The sequence below is a fragment of the Parasteatoda tepidariorum genome, chromosome 9, assembly GCF_982258835.1.
Source record: "Parasteatoda tepidariorum strain Cologne lab strain chromosome 9, Ptep-v5.0, whole genome shotgun sequence".
NCBI lineage: Eukaryota > Metazoa > Arthropoda > Arachnida > Araneae > Theridiidae > Parasteatoda > Parasteatoda tepidariorum.
Window position 1 is genome coordinate 52,959,146 of NC_141763.1, and position 20,919 is coordinate 52,980,064.

At 29.2% G+C, this 20,919-nt stretch overlaps 2 protein-coding genes across 3 annotated transcripts in view; one reads left to right on the forward strand and one right to left on the reverse strand.

The window, feature by feature from the left end:
- The window catches only part of LOC107443845 (uncharacterized), a 32,152-nt gene extending 28,245 nt beyond the window's left edge, over nt 1-3,907 (reverse strand). Inside the window, exon 1 of the mRNA XM_043051290.3 lies at nt 3,707-3,907. The gene's annotated coding sequence lies outside the window, so the exon portion shown is untranslated. The remainder of the gene's footprint in view (nt 1-3,706) is intronic.
- A 98-nt stretch (nt 3,908-4,005) lies between these two features.
- LOC107443847 (uncharacterized) overlaps nt 4,006-20,919 on the forward strand; it is a 32,286-nt gene continuing 15,372 nt past the window's right edge. Inside the window, exons 1-6 of one of the 2 annotated variants that reach the window (XM_071186133.2) lie at nt 4,049-4,312; nt 4,963-5,147; nt 6,452-9,924; nt 11,197-11,446; nt 13,920-14,694; nt 15,695-16,000. In XM_071186133.2, the coding sequence (XP_071042234.2) occupies nt 6,569-9,924; nt 11,197-11,446; nt 13,920-14,694; nt 15,695-16,000 (4,687 nt within the window). In that variant the 5' untranslated portion in view covers nt 4,049-4,312; nt 4,963-5,147; nt 6,452-6,568. Of the gene's footprint in view, nt 4,313-4,962; nt 5,148-6,451; nt 9,925-11,196; nt 11,447-13,919; nt 14,695-15,694; nt 16,001-20,919 lie in introns of both variants that reach the window. The other variant, XM_016057851.4, reaches the window with a different exon arrangement.

Here is a 20,919-nt window from a genome sequence, read left to right on the forward strand (position 1 = left end):
AATACGGTAAAATTTATATTAAGATTACGGTAAAAATTATACAAATGAGTCATTATTTTTAAAAGTGGAATAAGGTCACTTTTTTCAAAAATTATGATATTTAAGGTGCATAAGAATATTTAAGGTTAGCATTTGAATAAATTTAAAAATATTGGCAAAATTTAATCAATTTTGGTGATGTTTTTAACACTATAATACGATTAAACTTTTAAGAAGAAATACTGATCACTAGAATTGTAAAAAAAGGTATGATGTTTTTTAATGCTGAATGGATTTATACCATTTTCATATAGTAATAAAATTTTATAAGAATTAAAAACAAGAGGAAAATAAAGTTCACATTTTTATGCATAGGCTTTACTTAAATGGTTTTAACTGAAAAAATAATTAAATAGCAGGATAGCACTTTTACTATTCGAAAAGATCCAGATATCAATTAACCGCAAAAGCGATATGGAGTCCAGACCTTCAAGAATTGCAATAAGTTCGCTTCGGAATACTGAGCAAAAGTCCGTATTTCCTCTCTTGATTATTATTTCTTGATTGCTAAGTTTAATATAAATGCCACTGCCAGATCTGACACCTTCAAGTCTACTGCCATCTGCGTACAGCATCTATGGGGACATTATTAATTCTTTCAAGTGCTAATTGTTTCAAGTAGCAGAAATTTTTTCTAAGTGCTGTTAAAAATGCTAATTATTCAGGGTGGCCACTCAAATCAGATTTAAAATTTCCCTGATTTTTCCAGATAAAAATCTTAAAATTTCCAGGTTTTTATTTCTTTTTTCGTATAAAGTGTAGGATGTGTACAAGAAAAGTGTCTATATTATAAAATATTTTATTCAAAATGTTATTTTTTTAACATATCATCTTGAAAAAAAACTTTTTTTTGACAATTTGGCAAGATTTATTATTTATTTTTTAATGCTTTGGTACAAAATTTTGAATCAAAAATCATATATTGACCAACAAAGGAGTAAAATTAAATATTAATATATAGTTGGTTTTTAAAAAATCTTTTTTTTAAAATTAAAATATGTTATAAAAGGTTAAAATGAAATAAAAAATATTAGCATTAATGCAACAATTGTAACAATTTGTCGACAAACATTGCTGTTAGCGATTGTAAAAAAATGTGAGATTGGTTGGTTTGCTGAGAAAAAATAATTCACAGATTTCTTTGAATGGGAGTAGAAAAGCTTTCAGAAAAAAATGCAATACAAAATCTATTATTATTAAATTATAACCAACAAATTTTTGGAGAATTTTATGAAGTTAAAAATATAAAAACATTTTGTCAAAATAGAAAAAAAAATTACCACCAAAGCATCAGAACAAATTTGAGCCATAAATGGATTCAGCCCAAGGACAGAATTTAAAAACAAAAGCTAATATCCTAATCCCTTTTTCCACCTCTACTAGAATCTTATCTAAATTGCACAGTCCCATAGCGGTCAAAGGTTTCTACATTCGTTTGGCAACCTACAATTTTATGTGGCATTCCAGTTTAACACTGTAATGGAGCAAATTTTGATGCAAGCAAAGTATCAAGCATGATGCAAGAAAAGTTGATGATATTTCAACTGTTTGGTGATACATTTCCGTTTAAAAAAAATGGGATAATGGACGAAATAAATTAAATTAAGAAAATTAGCAAATAATTTAAATTAGTAAAATTAAAAAAAATATCAAAGAAAAAATTTCCAGCTTTTCTTTAAAATTCCCTGATTTTTCCAGGTTTTTATCTAAATTTCCCTGATATTTCCAGGTTTTTTCCAGTATAATAAAATTCCCTGATAATTCCAGGTTTTCAAGGTGGGTGGCCACTAGGCCTGGGCAATATACCGTAATACCGTCATTTACCGGTATTTCTTTGATACCGCGATAATGATATTCGGAAGTATATTCTTCGGCAATACCGAGTTATTGAACTTCGGTATGCCTGCACCTCTCGGTACTCACCGCTAGCCAATATCTTCGGCCGACCGGCGGCGAGGAAGTGGCGGTATGGTATGGTATCTAGGAGGTATTGGTATGGCGCGTAATATTTACGATACCTCCTCTCGGCAGCTAGAAATTTCTCCTACAATATATTGTGGTATCATTTGACTTTAAAGCGCATGCGTCATATCCGTGGTATTGGCGATATCGGATTTCAAACACCCGCGCGTTATATCAACCCTCCATGGTATACTTAGTTACTGATTTTGGTTTCATTTTGAGAATAGCGTGCTTCTGATTTTAAAAATATCCGAGATTGTCGGATCTCCTTGTGATGTTTATAATTGTGTTGATATTTATAATTGTTGATGTTTATAATTGTGTTGATATTTATAATTGTTGAAGTTTATAATTGTGTTGATGTTTATAACTGTTTTGATGTTTATAATTGTGTTGATGTTTATATTAGTAATTGATGTTTATATTAATAAAATTTTTCTGTTTTAAAATAATGATGCTTTATAATTAGTTGATTCCATTGGATAATTATGCTGCGAGCTAATATAGGATAAGTACCCCATTTTTTTTAAATGATGCTCTTTAAACACATTAATTTTTAATTGCAAAATAGTCTTAGCATTTATAATATACATAACAATTTAATTAAAGCGGTATATCATAATATCGTGATATGAAGCTCACAATATCGAAATTCTGACATTGCCCAGCCCTAGTGGCCACCCTGTTATTTTGTACACAATAAAAGCATTAGCTGCCCTTTTAGGGTTGGTACTCAAGGGTAAAATTATAAATGTAAATGGAGATTTCCGTATCCTGATCTGTGGTAGAATAATTGCCAAGTCTTGGCAATTTCCGTGCAGCGGCCACCGAGAAACTATAATAAAACATCACAGAAAGGGACAAACTCAAAATGTATAACTCTTAGTCAGCCCCGGGCATACATCTACATGTTTTTTTAAAAAAAAATTTGCAAGCTGCTATTTGGCACCTTGGCGATTGTAGTTGGCGAGACAGATCAAGATATGGAAACATCGGGGATATTTCCGTATTGTTATATGTCGCGTCAACTGTAATCGCCAAGGTGCCAAATAGATTTTAAGCTTGCAACATTTTAAAAAATTAACATGTAGATGTTTGCCCAGGAGTGGTTACAAGTTATACCTTTCGAGTTGGTCCCTTTCTGAGATGTTTTGTTTTAGTTTCTTGCGAACCAGTGCCAGGAAGTTTCCAAGACTTGGAGATTATTCTGCCACAGATCACGATATGGAAATCTCCCCAATTGTAATTTATCACAAATCAAAATGTATAAATATTTAGGGGAAATATTCAAGTTATTTACAGCAAAACGTAACATTCCTCCATTTTTGTCATCTCCTTTTAATGCCACTGTATATAAATACCTTTTACATCCCTTGTAGTAGTTTACATAGTTCTTTTTATTTCGAAAGAAGATTATATATTCCTTTAAATATTATATATATAGGAATTATAAAAATTATTATTATAACATGTATGTAAAATTATAACTGATACATAAATACTATCTACAACAACAATTACTGTAAATATTATAAAAATTCTAAAATAAAACCGAAAATTATCTAACCTTTACTCGGAAAGTAATAAAATTTTTAAGATGTACGATTTTTATCATAATATGAAGTAAATTTCGTAATAAAAATAAATGTTTCCACACAATAGAACAAGAAAATTAAAATTTTAATTCTGTCAAAATAGTACTCACAGGAAAATATATGAAGAAAATGAATGAAATGCTGCGAATATAAATTAAACACATCGAAATTGCATCAAGAGAGATTTTATTCTAATTCACATTATGCATAGAAATTTTTTTTTTATTAAATTCTTCATTAGAATTTACGCAGGAAAAAGATTGAAATTCCGAAAGTGCGCCATGCTTCTTTAATTTCTTTGTTTTGAAAGTGTTTTGCTGCCAGATTCTTTGCAAAAAAAATTTTTTTTCACCGTGTCTAGCCATGGGATAAAATCCTTAATCAAATGCAAGGTCGGGCAGAAACAGACAGTTTTATTCATAATATTTTTATTTCCTGCCATTTCGCATTTAGTAAAGAAACTTTTTATTGTTATTTGTGTGTTCTGTTGTTAAATTTTCTGTACATGTTTTCACCCTTAAGTGTTTTGTTTCATATTAAATAAACAGTTATCCGTGGAACTACCTTCACATACGTGTAACAAATGGAGTTGTTATTAATCTCTCTTCGCGTATTAATAGAATTTACAAGTTCCATTACTTTTTGCGTGCATGTGGAGTGATTAGATTTGTGTCATTGCTGTTTTGTTGCCTGTCAATCTTGAAAGTTAAAAATAGGTTAGTGATTTTATTTATATTCTATTAAATAAAAGCAAGCATGAAATTCAGATAATGCGCAGCTGAATAGGAATTTATAGACTATGAATTTCATCATTAGTGATCATCACGATTTCAGTTGACATTGATATACTGAACATGATCTATTGTTGTAGTTCATTTTAGAGGAATACAACGGGGATCGTCTCCCTATCGGTCTACACAAAACTAGTTGTATCTTGCCAATTTGATCTTTTTAAATTTCTGTAAGGGTCTTTTATTTGTTCCAAATGAGGGACACTCATTCTATTCTTAATGCACTAATAAGGGGGGACATCCATTGAACATCCGCTGGCTGCAGTAGACTTGTGGCCTGACCTAAATTAAAACTACATCTGTGTCTAGACTTCTTAAGAGAGACTGGAGGTTCTAGGGATGAACCCTGATCCTAAATAATTAACCTCTGAACGTCATCATCATTCAGACCCTAAATCCTAGACAACTTTCCTTATAGCTAGTCGTCATCTGTTCCTTAACGTTGTCTGATATTTTTAGGCAATTCTAACAAGGGATTCTAAGAACAATTCCAAAAAAGCACTAACTCTCTTTTATTCTATATCTCTTCCATTCAATTCCACTCACTTTCTAATCCCATTTTTCTTTCTCATTAGGACACTTCTTTAAAATTTTTCCTCTTTCTTGCCGACGAGTGTACATCCCATTCAAGGTGACCTTGACCAAGGTTGGCAAGTTTCTGCCGAGGTGGTTAAAACCACTGGTAGAAACCGGTTAAAACTGGCATGGCAGAAAATCTTTTCTGCCACATTTGTGGCTGAAATTCAGTAAATGACATAAAGTAAGTACTGAGATTGACATACCTACTATGGATAATTTGTAGAAAAAACAATTAAATGTTAAACAAAGTACAATTTATTTACAAAATTATCATCATTCAAAATCAAATATTACATTGTCTGCACTCTGCATTAATCTATAGCAAAAGACAAGTTTTGATGCAGCTTCTAAACCTCAACAATTTCTCAATTTGCTATGCACAAACGAGAAATTTGAGAAGATTCTCTGAAGTCCAGCAGAACTAGCAGGCATTGCCATCAAGGAACAAGCAAGATTTGTGAAACTTTCATCTATTGCATATTTTTTAAAACTGGATCAACAATTTCTCAATTTGCTATGCACAAACGAGAAATTTGAGAAGATTCTCTCAAGTCCAGCAGAACTAGCAGGCATTGCCATCAAGGAACAAGCAAGATTTGTGAAACTTTCATCTGTTGCATATTTTTTAAAACTGGATCGCCATGTAGCAGCTGGGGTAGTTGTCAAAACTTGACTGGAAAAATAAGTTTCGGGAAAGGGGGCCGATTCTTTAAAAATATTTGATATACTGCACTCTTTATATTTAACATAAACAAAATGATATATATTTACAAACAATGAATTAAAATGTTTGTTACAGTTATATGGAATAACATTTTTCAGTTTTCTTAAACAAAATGTCATTAAGCAATTACTAGAACTAATATAGACGTTTTTTTAGTTTCTGCCAGTTTTTACTGGTTATAACCAGTTTCTACTGGCAAAAAGCCAACCCTGACCTTGATTTAAATGCAGAAGAGAGAAAATGTTGACCAGGTGTTTAAAGGATTTCTTCTCCCTCTCTTCCCGCCGGACTTTACAAACGCCTGCACTTTCTTTAGCAATTTTCAATTCGGTTACTTTGATTAATTAATCCTCTACTTTTTCTTTTTTTTTTCCCCCACTCATTGCTCTTTTACTGTATGACATTAATCTTCATGTTAATGTTATACAGTAGGCAGTATCATATAACATAATCATCCTGATATTTAGGGTAGAAATTTTTTTTCTACCCTAAACATCAGGATAACTATTTTTTAGAAACAAATTCATAAAGAAATTCTTAAAATAAGAAATTTTAAATTGTGTTGTTGAGAAAAGGGCACTTTTTTTGGTTGTGATTGACAATCAGTATTTGTGTGAAACTACATGGGGCCGCTTTCTCGAATCTGGACGTTTTATTGGAATTTTATGGTTATAGCAGAATTATTTTTTTGTCACAAGAGAAATCTTCAAACATTCATAAAATTGTTTTTCTTTTCTCTAAATATTTTTATTTTGTTTTAGGTTACTGAGAGGAATTAATTGCAAAAAATATGAGTATTAATAATCATCTAAAAGATATCTATTGTTAAATCCAGCTTTTGGTATTTGACGAAGTGAAACATTTGTAATCCTTTTGAAATGCATCAGTCAAAGAAGCTCAAGGAAAGTGATACTACATCATCAGTTACCACTAGTAAGATTAGTTCTAAATCAAATAATCATAAGCAAATAAAAAAACATCGTACATGTTCTCCTAAAAAATTGTGTATAAATTCCATAGCAGATTCAATACCTTTTCTGTTACAATCATCAAAAGTCACAGTAGATAGTCTGAGTATTCAAAATGTATTATCTAACTGTACATCCAGCTGTAAACATTGTGTTCCTTTCAATTGTGCCGTGCCGTTACAGGATGTTGTTTCAGCTTATGGTTATATCAAAAAGAAAATGTGTGTGAACTCTAATGAAGTAATTGAAGATCCATCTGATATTTCCTCTGAAAACCAATTTCAAAATGAAACAGTCATGGTTGAAACTCATTTTAATAGTTTTAGTGGACCATTATTAAGTAAAAAATCATTTAAAAATGAAAATATAAATTCAGTTCATTTAAAAAGCACGTTAAATGATTCTAAAGCAGTGTTAATATCTTCGGGTTATGTCTCTAAGAGTGAATCTGAGGAAAATGAAAAGTCATTACCAGAAGATGATACTGCAAATTTTGCTCATAGTTCAAAAATGTCTTTAGAAATAGTTAAAAAAACTGAAATGAATACTAAAATTAAATCTGTTTTTGTAGAAAATGCTGCTGATTTAACTAGTACAATTGTTTCAAGTTTGAATTTATGCCCTGATAGTGGCATTTTGCTCGACACACAAGATACCAAATTTGTGGATAATCAGCAAAAATTCAAGATATTTCCTAAAGCTAAAATGTCCTTCAGTAAAACTGTTAGTAATCAAATATTAGTTCAGAAAACTAATGATATTGATATTATTAAATTCAAGGAAAATATTAATAATTCTACCCATTCTGTCTCTGAAATTTCTTGTACAAAAAATCTCTATAAAGAAAAAGAATCGTTACCACAAGGAATTGGCCAAATAAATATATCTTCTCAACATTTAACTGAACAATTAAAATCAGTTCCTAAAATTAAAGATAATTCTAACAATAAATTGGTCAATGAAAGTAACGATAGTTCTTTAATACAAACATTAATTTCAAGGAAATCTGTGAAAAGAAAAAAAAGCAGTAAAATTAATGTAGCTGCTAAAAATGTAAACACCTCTGAATTCACAAAAACAAGTAACTTGACTACAAATTCATGTATTGATGAATTATTTGATGAAAGTGTCCCATCAGATTTTCTTGTACAGGCAAAATTTCTTAAAATTACTGTAAATGATGCAAAGCAAACATTTGGATTATCTCCTGTAAATAAATTAAGTATTGAAAATAAAGCAACTAATAGCTCTCTCAATGACGTTAATGAAAATCAAACTGTTGCTACGGTCAGTGAATCTTCTGCAAAATCCAAGTTAGTAACTAAAAAATCTTTAAAGCTAAAAAGAATTAATAGCCATTATGCCAATAATCAAATCAATGGACAAACTTCATCAGTCTTAGAAGAAGTCTCTGATAAAATAACAATTAAGGATACAAAAAGCACTTTAAGGTTGTCTGATGAAAATGAAGTAAGCAATGGAGTTGGAAATACACCACTCGATATAGTTAGTGATAAGAAAACTTCATCTCAAAATGTCGATAAATGTATTGTAAAATCTATGGTGGCTCCTAAAAAATCTTTAAAATTGAAAAAAATTGGTAACGCACAGGTCAATGTCAAAAGCACTTCTGACTTCAACAACGCAAGCAACTTGGATATAAATCCTTGTTCTGATGATTTGTTAAATGAAAGAGTCCCGCCAGATTTTCTTAAAGAGGCAAAACTATTTAAAGTTACTGTTAGTGATACAAAGCGAAAGTTTTCTCGTGGAGATGGATTATATGATGAGGATAAGGTATCAAATGCCTCTCTTAATGATGTTGATAAGGAAATTTCAATTCAAACTGTTGATGTGGGTAGTAAATCTGGGAATTCAAAGCCAGTAACTAAAAGACCTTTGAAACTAAAAGGAGTTGATAATAATTCTGTCAATAATAAAACCAGTACAAGAACTTCAAATGTAAATCCATTTTCAGATGATGACTTAACTGAGAGTGCTCCATTAGATTTTTTAATGCAAGCAAAACTTATGAAAGTAACAGTTGAAGATTCAAAAAGAACTTTAAGAGAGTCTTCTAATATTGAAAAAAATGAACTGACTATTGTATCATGCAATAAAAATAGTAATAAAGACGAAACACAAAATGCTACTAATAAAAAATCTTTTAGAAAAATCGGTAATAGCTGGTGTCGAATATTAACTAAAAGAAGTTTAAGAAATAAAAATACGTTTACCAATTGTCATACATCAGTTCCAAATACAGAAAACTACTCTAAAGTTATTGAAGTAAATGATACAGTTAGTAAACATATTGGTAATGAACCTTTAATTCATCCTTCATCTAAAATTTCTTTGAAAAGCAAATTAGTTAAAAATAATATAATCAATAAAAACTTCTCTTTGACAAATTTAACTCCAGTTATTTCCTCTTCTACAAATATGGCTCCAGATGATGAAGTAGTTGAACCACTGCACTGTGAAGAAAATTTTGTTCATTCAGCCTCAAATCTAATTGCATCCTCAAGGTTTGCTCATGATACTATTATTGATAAAAATGAATCCACAAATATTGAATTAAATAAAATTAATTTTAATAAAAATTTAAATCAAGTGCCATTATCCAAAAAAACTTTTAAAAGAAAACTTATTCGAAATAAAAATAATAGTGACCTCACTTCTACAAATTTGGCTTTAACTATTTCTCCTTCTAAAATTTTGGACCTTGGTAATGAAGCAATCATACCAATACAGTCTAACGAAGATAATGCAATAATTTCTGCTCAGAGTTCTGGTGCATCATTAGAGTTCTCTCATGAAACTGACATCAATGATAAAAATGAATCGACCAGCACTAAATTAAATGCAGTTAATTTTAATAAAAATTCAATGCAAGTATCACAACTCAAAAAACCCCCCAAAAGAAAAGTAATTAATAATATGAAAAACACTAGTTCTAATAGTGTAAATGTGGATTCTGGTATTGTTACAGATAAAGTTATGACAAATGACAAGGTAAGCGCTGAGCAATTTGATGATGAAGAAAACATTTTATCGAATATCCTAAATGATCCTGTTGAGTTAGAATTGCCTGAGGACATTTTATTAAATGAAGATTTGGAAATTCCGTCATTTTCTGAAAAAAGTCTTAGTTATGAATCTGATGTATTGAAGCCTAGCACCAATTTCAGAACTACTATGGTCAATAGTTATTCTAAGCAGTATTCAGATAGTGAGGACAGCGATCTAGAATCATCATTTAAAAGGTAGGAATCTTATTCAGGGGTCTGTCCAGGCCGAATTTACTACCGTTTAGCGGTACCTTCACAAATTCAATTTTAGGTAAAACGGTAGTTTCACAAATTCAACTTAAGGAAAAACGGTAGTTTCACAAAATACTTTTTCTTGAAATTTTATTTTTGTATACCTTAAGAAACGATAAATCTATATTTTTACCATGTTTTTGTATTGATTTTTTAATATAATTTTTAATTTTTCACAAATTATATCTAAATTTTCACAAAATAGGTACCTTTCAGAAAAACCTAGATAGACCCCTGTTATTATATTTTATTCTTATTAGTTATCTGATTCAATTTGTTTTTTTTTCTATTATATGTGTTTTTGAAAAGTTGTTGAAGCAGTTTGTATTCTTTTTTTTATTTAGTTTTGCTTTATTCTTTTCCTCAATTCTAATAAAACGACTTATAATTCAAAGGCCTTGAAAATAATGTAAATTGCTGAAGAATTTCAACAGCTTCTGACTCCGATTGTTTTAATAAAGCATTCTTATGTGGTACTCTTTCTTTTTTGAATTTATAGACAATTAGCTAAGAAAATAAAAAGCTGAACTTGCTCTCTAGGATGGCTAAGTTCTTCCACAATGGAAGAAACTCTTTTTCATTGAGAAACATTTAACGTGAAATATTTTTTTTTGATTAGAATGCAAAAGGATCTTCCTTGTTTATGTCCGAACAAGAACCTTGCCAAAATGTGCCTGACTTGTAAAAAAAATTGGTCCGGGTTTTCTTATGGCTGTTAAATAGTTTATAGTAACCGAAAGTTCAATAAAAATTTAAGAAGCAAAATTGTCAATTAATTAGCAATAGTAACCAAGCAAAGATTAAATTTTATCAAAGTAGTAACTAAAACCATGTTCATGCAATAAAAAAATTTTGAAACCTTTTAATTGAATGATTTTAAATTTTAGTATAATAATCTATTTGTTGTTGATAAATAAAAATAATTACCTAGCAATCAAAAACTTCTCCCAAAAATGTTTATATTGCAACAAAAGCGATAAATAGTTACTGAACTTTTAATGTGAGAAACAAATCCTGCAATTTCATTAAGAACACTGCAATAAAAATTTTAAGTATTGCAATAGAGCCATTCACCATGATAATTAAATCACGAATTTAAAAATTTAAGTCAACTATATTTGGTAAAAGAATCAGAAAAAGGTTAGCTCACACTTTTCTAAGAAAGAGAATTAGCTTACATATCTACATTTTTATAATAATTTACTTCATTTGCAGGAGAAAGTCATCAAGTAGTACTCAACTGGCATCAATTAGTACTGAAAACATCTTTGATGATAAAAATAGAGAATTTAATGATGAATCTTCCCACGACTATAGCTCTATTTCAAGTTTAAGTTCATTTACACGTAAACATTCATGCAGCACCCCATCTACACATTCAGATTTAAAAGAATCATGCTCTCTTTTCAATTCAACTGAGTTTGTAGAACATTTTCAAGATCCAGATTATCTTTCAGAGGATGAGGTAAATTTTTTTCCTTCCAACAGTTCAAAGTGTTTTTCTTCTTTCTGTGTTTAAAATTTTGTTTTTAACTTAAATATTGAACCATTATTGCCAACATTTTAATTCCAGTAGTAAAAATTATTTAAGTTTGTGATTTTTTCATTGTTAAATAAATATACACTGCTCAAAACAATTATAGGATATTTTAAGTCTTGTATAAAATGCGGTCATGATAAAAAAAATTTTTTTTGTATAAAATGAAAAAAGAGAGTCACAAATGCGAATTTTTAGTTTAACGTCAAAGAAAACACTTAAAAGCGTCAGCAAATTTGATTTGGTTATCAACTTAATGTAAGACAAAGTAGGAGAAAAAAAATGATAGGCATTGTTTCGATAAGCGTGGTGTCTCAATGAAGCCATTTAACCGAATCAGAAGCTTGGAGAGTTGTTGGCCAGCTAGAGGAGGCCAAACATAAGTCGAAGTAGCAGAAGCCATTGGAGTTCCACGAAGTGTGATTTCAAGGATCTGGAACCCTTTCTTGGAGACTGGAAATGCTGGCTGAAGATTGGGCTGGGGTGCAGACGTGCAACAGCGCCGAATGAAGACTGTTTATCACTAACGTCTCAAAGACACCGAAATATGAATGCCACTCTACTTCAACAACACCTTTGCTCGGCAACTAGCACCACAGTTTCGGCACAAACTGTTCAAAACTGCCTTCACGTTGCTCGTTGAACAATGATGTGTGTCACTTTAACAGTAAGGCACGGACACACTGGCAGGGAGTGGGTAAAAGAGCATGTATAAACTGGAGGAGAAATGGATGATGCAATATTCTTTTCTCTGGAGAGTCCTGTTTTTCTGTTCATCCTGATGCCAGACTTATTTTCATCTGGAGGGAACGTGTCACTAAAAACAATCCTGCACTCATGTATGAAAGTGTAAGATTTGGTGGTGGGGAAGTGACGGTCTATGCTGGCATCACCATTGATGGGCGCTCTAATCATTCGAAATTGAGCTCTGACTGGTCCCCGATGCAGGCTGGTTTGAAGCTTTAATACTCATTAACTACTTTGACAAAAACATCCTTTTTGACATCGAGGTCTAAGGTTTCACTATTAAATATGCTTTGAATACTTACACAAGTGAAAAACCAATAATTTATCATTCATAGTAATAATTCACTCCATTCTCTGGTTTCTTAATAAATTACGTCTGCTTTTGAGACTTGTTATTGATATATTAAGCTGGGTGCATTTATTCTATGTCTACAAAATGGTACAGTAATATTTTGTAAAGCTAATTTCTCATGGCAAAAATTGAATGAATTAATGATGTCTTGTAACCAGCTGTTGATGTTTTATAAGAAAATAATCATCTTCATATATATTTATCATTTTCATTGATGAATTTAGATTCATACCAAGAAAAGGGATTGCCAGTTTCTTCCTCCTTGGAAAAAGTAGCCTCAGATTTCTTCCAACCCAAGTTAAAGAAACTTTTTTAATTTTTAAAAAATAAAATAAAATAATTTTTAATAGAAATGAATAAAGGGGAAAAAAATTATTAATCAATACAATCTTTAACACATTTAAAATTAAAATATTAAAATGATTATTTTCGACAATTTATAATTACTAGATAGTTTAATTAGTAGCATTGATAGCTGCAATTATGCCATTCTTATTTTATAATGCCAAATTTAAAAACAATAATATTTCATTTAAAGGTAATTTATTATATATACATGGTGAGTAGCATTTTTTAAAGGTGCTTTTTTCATTGGGATTTTTTTAAAAGTGCTTTATTTTCCTTTTTCGAAGATGAGATTTTTCGATTGTTCTAATCAACGTTTTCACAATTCATTCAACCACAATCTATTTTGGTGTACAGCGGGTACATAGCGTGAGAAGGTGCCAATCATTTTATAAGTTTGATTAAATACTTGCAAATCCCCACGTGCAGCTCTGCTCCATTTTGCAAGATATTGCTTTAATATCGAATCAGAGAATCTTTTGATTATTTTATAATGGCTAATATAATCAAGAAAAGAGTACTTTGTCAGAAACTAGTTATTTTATCATGATCATGTAAAGTCTTTGAAAATTATTTTGCATTTAGTTAATGTATATTGTGTTTAAAAATATTTTTTGAGTGCTTAAAAGGTGCTTATTTTTTGTTGAAAGATTTGGTTACACTCCGTGATATAATAGGAAGTAAATTGCTTTTCAAATTCTGCATAAAGTTATAATAAATAATATAAAAACATTTATTTATTTTTTGAAGTAAATATGAAAGTCTTTTTAACTTTTTCTTTTAAATTATTTTAATAAATTTTTACAATCATTATCAGAGCAATTGTAAAGGTTGTTTTTTGTTACTTCCTTTTCATCCAGTGTCTTTGAGGCAACCCTGAAAAGAATTAATTTAAAATTGTAATTTTGTTTTATGCACCAAATCAATTTCTTCAATTAAGTTTTTTTTTTATTTCAGAATTTTCAAAAGAGCTTTCAAGAAATAATTGAAGGTATTAAAAGTGCCTGCAATAAAAATGATATTCAAAAAGCCATTGCTCTTGCTGATAAATATATACCTATTAGTACACCTGATGTGAAAGCAGATATTTTCAGAACTTTATTCATCAATATTATTAAATGTTTTAAAAGTTCTAACTTGAATCCCAAAAGTGAAAGGAATGATACTGCATTAGGTGATATTAATAAAATACTTGTTGAAAACAATTTATATCAATCAGATGTCTGTTCAATGATAATTTATGAAAGTTTCGCATCTGAACTCTGTATATCTTTTACTACAAAAGTGTTTTTGCATTGTATGGAAAATCAAATTACTTTATCTGAAGAATCAATATTAAAGTATGCTGAATTTTTGAAACATAAAGGTGATGCAACTAATATTTTAACATTTTTAATTCCTGTTGGAAACATAAACTATTTTAGGATACCTGATATACTATTTCAAGAATTATTAGAGGCTTGTGCTTATGACAAATCAATATCACCCAAAGATTTTACGAAATTGTGTGAAATTATATCTGACATTAATTCAGTAACTTTAGAGGATGCATTTTTGAAAGGGTTTTTCAGAAACTGTATTGAAAATGAGCAATGGTTTCAGATAAATAGAATGTTTTGTTCATGTGCAGAGAATGGCCGACATGGAATCCTGAAAAATTTGTATTTTGCCTTGGCCTTTCCATTAAATGAAGCAGGTGACTGTTATGAAAAATTTATTGCTTCTGTATTTAGTAAGTATTTTTTTTTCCTTACGAAATTACATTAGTTGTAATTAACTATATGAAATTTGTTTTGTGTATAAAGATTATATTTTCGTGTTCTTTAAATTTTTTTTTCAAACATAGACCTTCCTTTTATCTTAAAAATTGTCATTGTTCTTGTGGCAAAAGTTAGCACTTTTAATGCAATATTGCATTTAAAGTACTAACTTTCGTCATTAGATTTCTCTTCAATCTTTTGAGATGAAAACTCAAACATTAGAACTTTTACTAATCTTACTGCCTTATTGTTTAGTATTTTTTGAACCTCTTTAATGTCCATTTTGAGAGTCATAATGTTTAAAATCATAATGTTAAGCCATAATGTTTAAGCATAATGTTCTAAAAAAAAAAAGAATTAAGAAATTTAAAAAAAATGAAAAACCTCTTTTATATTTACAATATCAATAAAGAATGAATAGGTTTGTTAATTCTTATTTATGCTCATAGTTTTAAATATATATTTCAAAGTTGTTAATAAATATTTTCTATAAATGCTTGATTGCATATAGGGTTTAATTGGTTTTAAAAAAAAACTTCTCTGATCATAATGTATGTTCTTTTTATCGCATCTTTGATATTAAATCGAACACAATTTAAGGAAAAATCCAATGTTTTGGTTTCTACTGTTTTCTGAATAATTCATTATTTTTCTGTATGTACTTCGACATAAATTTTTAACAATATGCATTTTAAAATTTGTTTTGACCTTTTACTCTGATTTAATAAAACAAAAAATTGTATTTAAATCTGAAAACTTTTTCCTTTTTATTAGGATTTTTATCATTTCTGATATGATTAGTTCTATTTGGGAGCAGATTGCTAATAAAATTAGAAGTTAGGCCACACAACTTTAACTCTAATTTATGTGCTCAAACAGAGCTAAATATTTTATAGTCTCATAAAAGCTTTCAATTTTTTTAAATTTCATTTATATGTATTGACCTTTTTTATTGCATTTTGATATTTTTAGATTCGCCTAGTGACTTGCCAGCTCAAGTAATGGTCCTGGTTGCACATTTTGGAATATCTCTATTACTTGAAACATATACTAATAATGAATTGGATTCTTCTCTGCCTATTCTTTACTTGCTTCATAAATATGATATTAACTACTGGGAAGTACATTTACCATTAACATTTTCTGACACTAATGGTGTTATAAAACTATATCCTCATTCTGTCGAAGGCTATGTTTTAAGAGAAACAGTGATACATGCAGCTATTGATATTTTTTTACACTTCAAAAGACCTCAAGATGCATTTTCTGTATTTCAAGGTAAATATCTTAATAAATTTTTTTATTGATATGTATAGTTGATAAGTTTCATTATAATTTCTTTTATAAGCTTTTGTAAACTATTAGATATCCATGTATAAGACATTTGAAAAGTGGCTCTACTTCGCTTTCTTTTGTACTTAATAATATTTTGATGATGGGATTTATTCAACAATACAATACTTTTTAAAATGAAGAAAAATAAAAGATTCCCTTTATTAGATTAGGAGAAATAAGCTTCGCTAATTTTAAAAATTTTATGGATTTTTTCCCACAAGAGCGTGAGTTAATGAAATTATGTGGTTAGTGGTTTTAATAAATTTTATACTGCACATTTATTTTTTTCAGATGGTTTAAATTTATTTTTAATATTGGATGGATGATGCCAAAAATTTCTTTTAACGTTAAGTAAGCATAAACAAAGGCGTTTATGAAAAAATCAGACAAGTGCTTATTAATATTTAATTGTCTTTTAAATAATGTTATTTGCAGGTTTGTATTAATATAGTTTTCTAGGGGAAAGCAACTAAAATTTTGGATTTGTGACTATATTTCTTCTTTTATAGTTGTACGTCGACTTTAGGTCTTACATATTTTGAGAGCCACTCAAAGCAGATATATTGCATCTAGCCCAATTTTATTTTATGAAAAATTAACTATACAAGAAACGTTAAATCTTATGAAAAATGCAGTGATTGCAAAATAACAAATCTTAAAAAAATATGAAATCCCGTAGCAAAAAAGAAGGTGCATAAATAAACTATGCATTTCATTCTATATTTTAAAGCTGATCCTCGTTCAAAACTGTGAGTTCTAATTCAATTCGCTCTTTGTTATTCGACATTATGAAACAAACATCATCTTCGCAGCTAGACGAAATAAAAATAGTCTTCAGCAGTGCAGTAAAAGCGTTAGCGTAAACAAGGATCCTCCCATGTTAAATCACTTGTGCCGACAGCTTAAATTAGGTTTCTGATCCAAGGACCTGGTTCAAGTTTTTTACAAAAAGTCTAATTAATTAAATTTTAATAAATAAATAGAATTTCTTTTCGAAGGAAATATAAACATTTGTAATGTTCTACAATTTTATTGAAAGTTCCCTTTTATTTATATATATTAGTGGTGTCCAAGATATTGATTGAAATAGTAAAAAACTCAGGGATGAGATTTTTCCGCTTTTTAGCTGATTTCCGCTTTTTTCACTTTTATCTCTTGAATTTCAGCTTTTTTATCAAAAATTCAGATTTTTCTAAAAATTTCACTTTTTTTATAAGTATTCCGCTTTTTCAGAAAACTCACCCATTTTCAAAGAGAAACACAAAATTCAAACTACATAGCTACCAATCCTTTCTCATTTTTACTTATTTTAGCTATTTTCTCCCCTTTTACTCGCAGCAGATAAGATTTTCCGAATTTTTTACCCGCCCTCCAGATAGATCCGATTTTTGTAGTTCAAACGACGCTGTTTCTGACAAGCCATTTAGAGGTCCCAAGCCTGGAGTCTGCCAATATCTCGATTCTTATTCACACGATTTTAATATCAAACATAGCTTTTCATATTTGTGTGTTGAAATTCTTATTCACGCGATTTGAATATTGTACGTCGTGCTTCGTATTTACGCCTTTTTAAAAACCTATGAAGCGATTCGTATTCCCGCAAGTTTAAAATTCAATGTCTTGATTTGCTCATGCTGTTTATAATATCAAACATTGATTTTCATTTATACGTGATTTTAAAATAAGGCATTGGGATTCGCATTCACGCATTCTAAAAATTATGCATCATAATTCTTATGTATGCAATCTAAAAATTACGCATCATGATTCGTATTTACGCGATCTAAAAATTATGAATCGGGATTTGTATTTACGTGTTTTAAAAATTCTATATCCCAGTTTGTATTTTCTCATTTTCAAAATCGTATATCTAGTTTCATATTCATGTGATTTCAAAATCCATAATTGTTATTCATATTCACACAATTTTAAGATCAACTCTCGCGATTCTTGTAAGAAGTAAATTTTTGTAAAAAAATTAGTTACTATAAAAGTGACTGTTTTTCTAACGACGATTATTAGTATGTATATGTAAGTGTTACAACATCAGAGAAACTGGAAGGGAATATATTCAAAACTTACATTCTGTGCTAGCAAAAAATAGGATTTGTCACAAAATGTTTGAAAATGGACTAACGACTGAATATAGCAAACATAAAAGATATAGGAAACAAAAGCAATAACTTAAGGGATTCAATTTAATTTTTTTTTTGTTGGAAAAAGAGTTAATAGTTAAAAGAGTTAACTCATCATCAAAATTTTATTTGTAATTGCTGTTATTTATGCTATAAAATGAAAAATTCTTATCAAATAAAAAACAATTATCTAAACAGTTGCTGATTGTCATGTAATTTTTCAAACTAAAATACCAATTTTTGTATGTTAAGGAGTTACTATATATTTCTACTTCACTGTTATTGATATGTTTCAAAGGGCTGTAGTTAGATTAGACTATAACATGAACATAATGATTTGGTTCATTGTTAAAGTTTTTTTTTTCCCAATATAATTTAAAAAGTAATATTACTGATATATTTGCTATAAATCACATAACAGTATTTATTAAAAGAAATGAAATATTAATGTATATTCTCAGTAGTTTTAATTTGCTAAACCAAGTAGTTTTTCAAGTAATATGTGAACTGAGGAAAAATATAATTTCCAGCTTTATTTTTTCAATTGGTAATTTTTATTTTCACTAAATGTTAAGTATCAATGTAGTCGTTTTTATAATAATAGATTAGTACGCAATTGTATGTCAACACATTATTTATTACCTTAAACTGTCTGGAATTTATTATTAAAGGGCTGCGCTTGCGTAAAATTTACTATCGTGGAAATTCAGCTTTTTTGCCTTTTGGCTAATCTCATCCCTGAAAACTGGAATGTCATGTTTGTATGTTTATGAAAAATTATATTTTTAGAAACAATAAGTAAACTGTCATTATTATTTTTTTTTTAAAGGGTCTGGAATGAATTTTTTCCAAGGGTATGAAAACCCTGTATAGTCAAACTTCGTTTAAGGTTCTGTATCTCAAAAGAATAAATGAAGTTGTCCTATTATTTCTGTGGGGCATTCAAGTAGAAAGGCTATGAATGATAAATTCTAGATTACTCAAAGGATCATTTAAAGCCTTTATGCGTATGATTTGAATAAAAAACACTGATCTTTGAAAAACTTATGCAGCTTTAACATTCTGATCATCAAAGATCTTTTATTTTATTAGTGTTTCTTAATGGTTTTAAACATAACATTGATAGTGAATAATGCTTAACGTTGTGAAGAAAAGCTGAAATAATACCACTTAAAAAGGCATAATATGGTTTCAGTTCTATAATGACAAACATTTTTCAGTGTAAAAACACAAAATTAAGTAGGAAAATGCATGCAGAAACGCTGAAGAAAATTGCGAACAAGTTACAACAAGGAAAAAAAAAATTATACTAATTAATAGATGAGGGGAACAAGCATGAACAAAAAAAAAGGGAGATTGAGGATTCGTTTGATAAGAGTAGGTTCCAAGAAACAGAAGGTGAATTTGTTTGTTAAATATGTGTGTTATTTAGTGTGACGATGTTTAAAGTTACAAAATTGGGCACAAAAATATACTTTTTCTAAAGACCTTTTTTCGACGGTTTCGGATTTCATACCCCCAAAATATAGGGGGTAGCTAGAATCTGGAAAATACTGTTACAGTAGCAGAGTTCTCCCTATAAAAGAGCAGGGTGCTTCGTCATAGAGACGAGCACTTTGTGTTTTGAAAAAGCACTCTCTTACACTGTTTGTTAAAATGTGTAATGTTATGCAATACATAACTGAATTTGATCCTCAATTTTTAAATTAACCTCTTATACTATTTTGTGTGGATATTTCACAAAATAATTCTTTATCTTTATCAAATATCAACAACAAAAATATTTAAGTTTTTAAAAATAATTGAAAACAAGCTAAAACACAGTCTTTGTGCATAAATTTTCTTTAAAAAAGAAATTGAGCTAAGAAAAAAAAAAGATTAATTGATGAACAGCTTGAGAGGTTTTTTTATATATTTTAAATTGGAAAATCTAAAAAAATAAACATTTAAAGGTGCTTTTTTAAATAAAAGGTATTTTAAAAAAAACATGGTTAATTTTAAAATCACTAAAAAACTTAATAATAGACCCTCCCCCCCCCCCCCCAAAAAAAAAAGAAAGACGTGAAAACTTCTGGCGGGGAATGTTATGCGAATTTTAACTATATAACTAGGCAACATAAAAAATATAAAAAATTCTTACTGAAATGAAGGTATGAAATTAAAATTGAATAATTTTTAGTGACTAAATAAGTCAGAAGTGAACTCTTTATAAGAAACGGATGGCTAGAAGAACAACCTTTTTCCGAAAAAATAAAATGTCAGTGTTTCTGAGTAATGGCGGCTTATCTTTATTTAAAAAAACAAAAAGGGAGCATTTATAGAAATCAGAGAGCATGAAGGGCCCTTCTTAAAATAGATGGAGAACACAGCAATTGTTTGATCGGGAATATGGTTCAAAGTTTGAACCCCTTAATGACAATTTTACTTTTTGTGTATTTCATCATACCTTGAGGACTTTTTAAGCGAATTGAAAAATATTTGCACACTATTATAAAATTCGTTTATCCAAAGATAATTCCATGCCGAACTTATTTTTTAGTAAATATTATTTTATTCAACAATAGTTTAAACATTTTGAATTCATGCAAATTTTTTACATTATTTTAAAGTATGCAATTTTAAACGGAAAAATACGAAATTTAAGCAAAATCAGTTGAACAGTTCTTGCGAAATGTAGATAGACTTTTTGAAATTCAATTTCTTAGGAACTAATCGACTGATTTTACT